At 46.2% G+C, this 9,571-nt stretch overlaps 1 protein-coding gene across 1 annotated transcript in view; it reads right to left on the bottom strand.

Moving 5' to 3' along the window:
- FH (fumarate hydratase) overlaps positions 1-9,571 on the bottom strand; it is a 68,901-nt gene that overhangs the window by 21,824 nt on the left and 37,506 nt on the right. The window contains exon 7 of the mRNA XM_015818168.2: positions 9,086-9,289. Coding sequence (XP_015673654.1) covers positions 9,086-9,289 — 204 coding nt within the window. The remainder of the gene's footprint in view (positions 1-9,085; positions 9,290-9,571) is intronic.

Below are 9,571 nucleotides of genomic sequence, written 5' to 3'. Positions count from 1 at the left end.
ATTTGGATTGCTAACAAAGAATTAAGGGAGTACTGGGATAGCTATTTCTAACCTTATTTGGTTTCATCAGCCAGACATACCCTTCTGAGATTCGAACCTGGGCTGTCTGCATGTTAAGCAGAGGTGTTAGCCACTAGGCCACAGGCTCTTTCTCGCTTTGTTAGCTACAAGAGACAGGGGAAGAGGATGAATGCTTTTTGTTTGAACACCCTGTCGGCCCAAATATGGGAAAGAGAAATCTTTTGCCTGTATATATATTATACCCGCGAAAACCTCAGAAAACACACACACACACACATATATGTTTTCTGAGGTTTTCGCGGGTGTTTGTATGTAGGTCTTTGGTTATTTGGGTTTTCTTCCACGTAAAATTGGAAGTGTCTTGGCGACGTTTCGAAGAAGTTCCATTCGTCATCTTCAGGCTGGTGTCTTCAGCTTCGTGCTTCTAGGAGTAATGTGTGTTCGCAGCTTTTTCTTCCTTTTAACTGCCAGTGGGGTTTGAACTGATTGGGTGGGAGCTTGGCTGTGTTCTGATTGGGTGGAGGTGTGTTGATTGGTTAAGGAGCTTGGCTGTGCTCTGAATGGATGGGGGGTTGGCTGTGCTCTGATTGGATGGGGGAGTGTTCTGTTTGGGTGGGGGCTTTGTTGTGCTCAGGTTAGTCTGAGTTGCAGGGGGATTTGAGATGATGAGCTTCATTGCTGTTGTTTGGCTTCGTGTTCGTGGTTGTGCCACATCTTTATGGTGGGTGTCAGTTTGCTTCATGTATGGGTTGGAGGGGTTTAAAGTGGCTAATGATGCAGCTGTGGACTGGCTTCTAGTTTGTGGTCGTGCCTCATCATCTGTGTGGGCTTGGGTTTGCTTTTTGCGTGGATGTGTGGTGGTGACAGCATTCTGCACAAACCGAAAAATATCCACCATCCTAAGAAACCCCAAAGACAAAATTGAATTAGAAAATCAAGGAGTATATGAAATCCCATGCACCGCCTGCCCCACCACATACATCGGACAAACCAACAGAAGAATAAATGCACGCATTGAAGAACACAAGAACTCAGTCAGAAAAGAGGAACCAACTTCTTCCCTGGTCCAACACCTTAAAGCCACAGGACATAAAATTGACTTTAAAAAGACCAGAACTATTGCCAAAACTGAACACTTTAACAACAGAATAATCAGGGAAGCCATCGAGATAGAAAAACGCCCACACAGCATGAATAAATGAGATGATACCTCCCGCCTACCAGCCATTTGGAAACCTGCCCTTATTGGCAAACGAGTCCCTAACACAAAGAATGACACCAGACCCACACTCACGAAAACCACACAGGTCACCACCACACATCCACGCAAAAAGCAAACCCAAACCCACACAGATGATGAGGCACGACCACAAACTAGAAGCCAGTCCACAGCTGCATCATTAGCCACTTTAAACCCCTCCAACCCATACATGAAGCAAACTGACACCCACCATAAAGATGTGGCATGACCACGAACACGAAGCCAAACAGCAATGAAGCTCACCATCTCAAATCCCCCTGCAACTCAGACTAATCTGAGCACAACAAAGCCCCCACCCAAACAGAACACTCCCCCAGCCAATCAGAGCACAGCCAACCCCCCATCCAATCAGAGCACAGCCAAGCTCCTTAACCAATCAGAACACACCTCCACCCAATCAGAACACAGCCAAGCTCCACCCAATCAGTTCAAACCCTACTGGCAGTTAAAAGGAAGAAACAGCTGCGAACACACATTACTCCTAGAAGCACGAAGCTGAAGACACCAGCCTGAAGATGACGAATGGGACTTCGGCGATAAAACCGTGACTCCTGGGTGTGATCATCTTCAAAAAACAAACTGTGAGCACCAGGAGTATATCAAACTAAAAAAGTTTAATAACACAAAACATAAATACACCAAGCTTTCGTCGGACTCCTTCCGACATCGTCAGGGTTACGTGCCAGTCCATGGGAGAGCCCTTTTTATAAGCCACCCATCATCTGCGCCCGGCTCCTGGACCTCGTCACCGGTCCCAGGCGATTGGGTTGTGCCTTAATTGCAGCTTTCACACCGGTGGCTAATCTTCTCCTGCCTCCCCTGCCTACGTGCGTGATGTTAATTGCCTCTGCCTGTGGCCTTGGGTCCGGCGCGCTCTGCCCCCCCTTTTTTTGTTCATACGAATTCCCCGTATCATCCAATTCCTCCCCCTTCCCATCCTCCTTTCTTCGCTGTGCTGTCGGCTCCGCTGCCCCCTGCTCCCTATCCCCCTCCTCTTGTCCGTCCTCCTCGCTTCCAGTCCGGTTGCTATCCTTCGTTCCCTGGGGCCCCTTTGCTACCCGCCTCGCCCATCCCTTTACTTCCCTCCTCCTCTCTTCCACCTCCACTCGGCTCTCATTCCCCCCGTCGTTGCTCTGTCCTTCCTCCATTCCTTCCCTCCCCCCATCTCTATTGCCTATCATGCTGGCCCTACTGTCCCCCCATCCTCCACCACAACATACTCTCTGTCCTCTTCCTCTCCTCTCTGCCCCTCCTTTATACGCCTTTTCTGATCGTACAAGCCCTCCGTATCATCCACTTCCTCCCCCTTCCCACCCTCCTTTCCTCGCTGTGTTGCCGGCTCCACCGCGCCCCGCTCCCTATCCCCCTCTTCTTGCTCATCCTCCTCACTAATGATCCGGTTGCTATCCTTCGTTCTCTTCGTTTTCTGGGGCCCCTTTGCCACCCTTCTCACCCATCCCTTTACTTCCATCTTCCTCTCTTCCACCGCCACTCGATTCTCATTCCCCACGTTATTACTCCGTCCTTCCTCCATTCTTTCCCTCCCCCCATCTCTGTTGCCTGTCATACTGCTCCTGCTTCCCCCCCCCATCCTCCACCACGGCATACTCCCTATCCTCTTCCTCTCCTCTCTGCCCCTCCTTTGTACGCCGGTTGTTGTCCCTTGCTCCATGGGGATGTCTCCCCTCTCTCTTATGCTCTCGCCTAACTCCCATCCTCCCCTCTTCCACCTTCACATCCCCCTCGCTCCTGTCAATACCGTCACGCACCTCTTCCACTCCTTTCCTCCCCCCATCTCCAGTGCTCACAGCCCCCACGCGGGTCCAGGCGCTCCCGTCACTCTCACCCCTCTCTCCACCGGCCTCTCTCCTACTCCTGAGTCGATGGGATCGCCTCTCCACCCCTCTTTCTCCCTCCTCTACCCGGTCTTCTCTGTGGCCATTGGTCCAACTACGCACCACCATCGCTGCCAACCAACCCTTCGCACCGTTGTCCATTTCTTCTCCCCCCTCTTCACTACTGCCTATAACCTCCATGCTAGTCTTACTGTCCCCCCCATCCTCTACTATGCCGTACCCTCTGCCCTCTTTCTCCCCTCTCCACCCCTCCTTTGCACACCAATCCCCGTCTCTTGCTCCATGGGGCCGTCTCCCCTCTATCTTCTGCCCTCGCCTACTCTCCGTCCTCTCCTCTCTCACATTCACACACCCCTCGCTCCTGCGGTTTCCGTCTCGTATCCTTTTCCCTCCTTTCCTTTCCCCGTCTCTGGTACTCGCAGCCTCTGCGCCAGCCCAGATGTTCCCGCCACTCTCGTCTCTCTTCCCACGAGCTTCTCCTCCATTCTTGGACCGGTGTGATCGCCCCTCCAGCCCCTTTCCTTCTCTTTCATCCCCCCGGTCCTCGCCGTGGCCACCAGTCCAATTACGCCCCCCCCCCGCTGCTAACCAAGCCTCCCCATCGTTGTCAAACGCTCCAACTCTCCTCCTCCCCCCACTTTCACAGTTTTTCGTCCCCGTATCATCTCCGGGCCTCCAGTCGTCATTCTGCTGCCCTCGTTGGTGCGGGCGGTTCGTTTCACGGTGGCGGGTCGGTCCGATCTCTCTCCCGTCCCTCCGGTATTTCCGGGTCGTTGTTGCTCCTAGTCGGCCCCTCTCCTCGCCCTCAGCCTCTTTCTGCCTCTGACCCTCATCTTTCACCTGGGTGCCCCAGGGATCACTGGTGGGGCAACCCAGAGTTCCTCTCGGGGGTGCCCTTCCCCTCCGATTCTCCAGGGGTGGGGTGTGGGGTGTGGCGAGCTCTCCAAAGCGTCGGTGACCAATCTTCTATCTGCCGGCGTCCTCGTTTCCTCTACGGGGGTATGCCGCCCGGCCTTCTGCCATCCGTGCCGGGACCGGGGGTCACCAGCGCTCCACGCCTTCAAGGCTAGATGCCCCGGGCACAAGTCAATGTGCCGGTTGATGGAGTCGCTATTCGAGAGCCAGGCCTCCTTAAGTAGTCGGCCCCCTTCTGTGTTATCGCTGGCTAGGACACGCACGTTGTCGAAATCAAAGCGATGCCCAGACTCCGCCATGTGCACCCACACCTGGGAGCGTTGCTCACCCCTTTTCACTGCCAGCCTGTGTTCATGGACCCTGGTCTTTACTCTTTTAGAGGTCTCCCCCACGTAGTTGCCGGGGCAGTTTTTGCAGTCGATCCTGTATACCACCGCCGACTTTTCCACGCTGGGGAGTGGGTCCTTGGGCCGCATCACTTTGGAGCGCAACGTTTGGTTCGGTCTATGGGCCACTTTCACCTTGTAAGGTGCCAGCAGCCTGGCCGTTGCCTCTGAGACATTGCTGATATATGGGAGCATGACCCGGGTCGTCTGTGGCGACAACTCCTCTGCCTCTGGCTGGTCTCGGGGTTTGGGGGGCACACTGTGGCGTCTGATGAACCCTGTGGGGTACCCATTGCGCCTGCATATGCGGAGTAGATGGTGTCTTTCTTCTCTTTTAGTTTTTGCCGTGCTGCAGTGGGAATCAACTCGTCCAAATAGTGTTCTTATGCAGCTGGCTTTGTGGGCCACCGGATGGTTGCTGGCAAAATGCAATATCCTATCCGTGTGGGTTGGCTTACGGTATACCTCCGTGCTCAGGGTTCCATCTGGCCGGCGATGTACCAGCACGTCCAGAAATGCCAGCGCCCCCTGGTTCTCCTCCTCCTCCGTGAACTGAATGTCCGGGTATACCGAGTTGAGTACATCCACAAAGCCAGCTTTTTGATCCCTTTTGATGACCATAAATGTGTCGTCCATGTAGTGGGCCCAGAATTTGGGTTGGTATTGGGCCATCGCTACGTGTTCTAATTGCTGCAGCACGGCCTCCGCTATCACGCTTGAAATGGGAGACCCCATGGGCGTGCCTTTGATCTGCTCGAACGTGGTCCCTTGGAAGGTGAAATAAGTTTTTAGACACACTTCGAGCAGTCTCATCAGGTCTTGCAGAGGGGGTCCTGGTCCTGCCCCGGCCCTTTCTGATTCAGCTGGTCCCTAACCACCGCGATGGCTAGATCTTGCGGGATAGAAGTGAAGAGTGAGACGACGTCAAAGGACACCATCAGCTCGTCCTCCTCTACCCTTAGGGACTTGATCTTACACAAGAATTCCTCCGCAGATTTCACCGTGGTGGGGCTGTCATTGACCAAATGGCTCAGCCTGTTACTCAGCCATTTGGCTAGGCCCGTGGGGGTGTCTCTAAAGGCAACGATGGGGCGGAGGGGGACTCCTGCCTTATGAATTTTGGGGAGTCCATAAAAGCTGGCGAGCGCTGAGTCACCTGGTCGTACCCTCTTCAAGATCCCATCATCCACCCTCCTTCCACGTTTGAGGTCATCGAGTATCTTGTTCAGGCGGTTCTTGAGCGTGACCATTGGGTCCCCCCCCACAACAACCTTATACGCTGTGGTGTCCTTAAGGAGCTCCAGGGCTTTATCGGTGTATTGCGCCCTGTCCATGACCACGGTGGCCCTCCCCTTGTCCGCAGGAAGCACCACAATCGAGTGGTCCTTCCTGAGTTGATCCAAAGCTTCCATCTCCTTCCTTGACAATGACTGGTGACGTTTGTGGCCCATTAGCAGCCCTGTAACTTGCTGTCTGATGGTGTTCTTCCCCTCTTCCCCCAGTCCAGTCCGGAATAGTGCCGGTTCCAACGCTGCAACAAAATCTAACGTGTGCGCGTCTGTGAGATTGCATCCCGCATCCCGATGTAGTAGGGTGAGTTGGGGGTGGGTGAGTGTTTTTGCTGACAAGTTACATACCAGTCTCTGAAATGCGCTGTCCCTGTCCAGCTCCCGTAATGTGTCCGTTCTGCGTTGGAGGGCCCCCGTTGTTCGTTGGCTCGTTCTTCTGGTGGCTGACCAGATGTGTTGGGCCAGCGCTCGAAAATGCTGGTCCGTCATCACTCTGCGGTACTGTTCTCGGTGTCCATCGGTCCAAGTCTTTAAGCTGTCTATGCGCCTGTGGAGGTCGTTGATGATTGCCCGCATGGTGCGGCGTTGGAACTGGCGGACCACTTGCCGGCATTCCATGGATTCGACGGCGGGCTTCCTCCTCAGCGACTTTGGGGGCAGGTCTTCCTTGATGCAATTGTGCAAAAATGCTAGCCTGCAATAGTTGGTCGAAATACGACGTGCGAACTTCTCCCATTTCCTGGCAGTGAGCAATACTGCTCTACTATAGTTACTTCTAATAACATTAAAACTAAAACCGTGACTCCTGGGTGTGATCATCTTCAAAAAACAAACTGTGAGCACCAGGAGTATAATATATATATTATTTTAAACCAACAAACAAAACAAAACATAACACACATACACACACAGTATATACTTCTGCCTTTTTTAACAGCAATTTCATAACAGTAATCTTCTATTATTTACATTTCCCCCCCTATTCTTCTTTAGAATATTTATCCTTGTTGCCCCATTGTTTCTTATTTGTATTTTTCTTCCTTCATGCTATACTTCATACTAAGAATACTACATATTATTATTACTATACATTATACACACATTTTCCACTTTTGACCTTTCCATATTTATTCTATAGTGCATGCACCGAAGACAACTTCCTTATGTGTCCAATCAGTTGGCCGATAAAGATTATTGTATTTGTATTTGTACGTATTTGTTATTCTATTCTATTCTATTCTCTATTTCTATTATATTCTAATTCTATTCTATTCCCTTAATTGTTTGTAACTTTCCAAAACTAAAGTTATAATCATCCTTTTGCTACTTATTCTAAAAAAAATTAAGTCCTTAAACTTAAATTTCTTTCATTAAAGATTGGAAGGAACTCACCTGGTGATATAAAACTTGTTGATCCAAAGATTCCTAATAGCTAAAAAGTAGTTAACAAGCAATTTCCAAAAGTGATTAGAAAAATAAATAAAAATAAAAATAAATATGCAAACCTAGTGTTCTTTTAAAAGTACCAATAATGTGTCAACAAGATGGCTATTCCATTGTTTCCATCAACTGAGTGGAGCACTTTGTGGGTGATCTCACTATCTCTTTATTTTGCTGTGCTTGTCAGCTCTGTTCTTCAATTTGCCTTTTCTTCACAGAAATCCTGGGTTATTTTGATTTATAAAACCCCCCACATATAATAGGAATATTCTTTGTTAATTTATGTTGACATTGCTATTATACAGACCAACATTACACAAGCATGCCATAAATGAAATAGAAAATGCATTTAGCAAAACAAGAGTATTGGACGTATTTGGAACCTATCATCTAAATAAGATAACTTCCACTAAGATAGTTTTTTAATATTTTATATGTGTAATTTCATCTCTCTTAAGATTTTTCTTTAAAATCTTAGGTTCAAGTAACAAGAACTTTTGATATTGTAAAATGAGCACCTGCTGCAATAAACCAGGATTATGGCCTTGATGTTGAGCTTGCTAATGACAACCTCTAATATTCTATTTAATATTGATTGATGTTGACCTTCAGCATAAAATGAAGTATTTGAAAAGTAATTTCTCCCAGAGCAATAAACCCACCAGAGACTGCTGTCTTAGTCTCATGATGAAGAACTGTATGGAGCAAGTATGGGTGACCTCAAGTCCTCTCCTTGTTCAGAAAGGAATTACAAAGAGCCAGTCTATCTGCTGGCTTCTCATTCCACCAAGATTGTTTGCTCTTTTAACTGAGTCTTTAGTTCATCATTTCTTCCCTGGAAGTCCATAATACTAACTTAAATAAGCTACAAAGAAGTAATAGAATGGTAATTTTGTTTAGTAAGTAAAGTTAGTGGTTAAATTTGAAAATAATTACCTCTTGTACATGGTACAAAAAAATATTCAGTGAAGTTCCCCTCTCCAAAAGATCTAAATGTATTTTGATGTATAATGCAGAATTTGTAATAACTTTTAAATTAAAAAAGCATTTAAAAAGTTAAGAAAAATATGCTCTTGAGAGAAGTTAAGAAAAATATGCTCTTGGTTCACATTAACACAATTTCCTTTAATGGCTCAATGATGTTTGTCATATTTACAACAGCTGAATATTTCAGTAGACCTAGAACATCATTTTGAACACTGTTTCTTTTCTAATTATAGTATGAAATGTGACCAGTACTCTTCAGTTGTTTATACTTAATTTGCTCCCTCTCTTGTTTACTTGTTTTTCCTATGCTGTTAAGCATTTTACTTAAAGAAGCAAAGCACTTTTTCTCATTTCCTTCACACCTGAATTAAAACATTGTTAATGAAAACAAAGTACACAACTAAGATAATAATAATTTGAGGATATGCCATCTGGTATCCAAGACTTCACACAAGGTCCGTGTTATCTATGGTAGTTATATCTTTTCTTGAATAAATTCAGATAAAATAACATGTGATGACATCACGTTACTTTATAATAATTTGTGTCTATTACTACAGTTCTATAAATTTAAACTTGTATCTTTTGGAATTATTAAATCTAATTAATATTATTCCTCATTCTTAACTAATTAGCACAAGATTAACTAGAAAATAAATAAATATGAACAGGAGTTTACTCAGGGAGAAAATTGTTATAAATAAGAAATTATTTTAAAATGTAACTATTAAAATAAAGTTATTAATAAATTTGTGATCAATATAATACATTTTATTCCATTTCAATCTATTCCTTTTTACTATACTTACAAAATATGACTGCTAACATGTATAAAAGACTATGCCAGATTGTAATTAATAAACACATTATACCATCAGTCTTTCAATATCTATCAACCCAAAGTTAACAATCAAATCTTGGCAATGTTACCTGGCATAATACTACTTCCAGGTTCATTTTCAGGCAAGATAAGTTCCCCTAAACCACATCGTGGACCAGATCCAAGAAAACGAATATCATTAGCAATCTTCATTAGGCTACAAGCCACAGTATTCATTGCACCACTCAGTTCAACCAAGGCATCATGAGCTGCAAGAGCTTCAAATTTGTTTGAAGCTGTAACAAAGGGCAAACCTAAGGAAAATAATAAAGTAAGATATTATTAGCATTCTATCTATTCTTTTTTTTCTCTTCTTTTTTTTTTTTTTTTTTTTTTTTAAAAATTTTTATTATTTTCAACATAAAAAGGAAAACAATCATAAGTACATCACAATTAAGAAAAAAAACCACCCCCACCCCCCACCCGGACTTCCCAAACCAAATCCCAGGATACTATTCATCTAAAAGTAACCTTATATTAATATCCCTAACTCCACAAAGTATAATTCTACATAATAGGTGAAATATATATATATA

This window comes from Protobothrops mucrosquamatus, unplaced genomic scaffold (assembly GCF_001527695.2).
Source record: "Protobothrops mucrosquamatus isolate PMUCROS unplaced genomic scaffold, P.Mucros_1.0 scaffold_134, whole genome shotgun sequence".
NCBI lineage: Eukaryota > Metazoa > Chordata > Lepidosauria > Squamata > Viperidae > Protobothrops > Protobothrops mucrosquamatus.
This window is presented reverse-complemented; position numbering and strand designations above follow the sequence as displayed.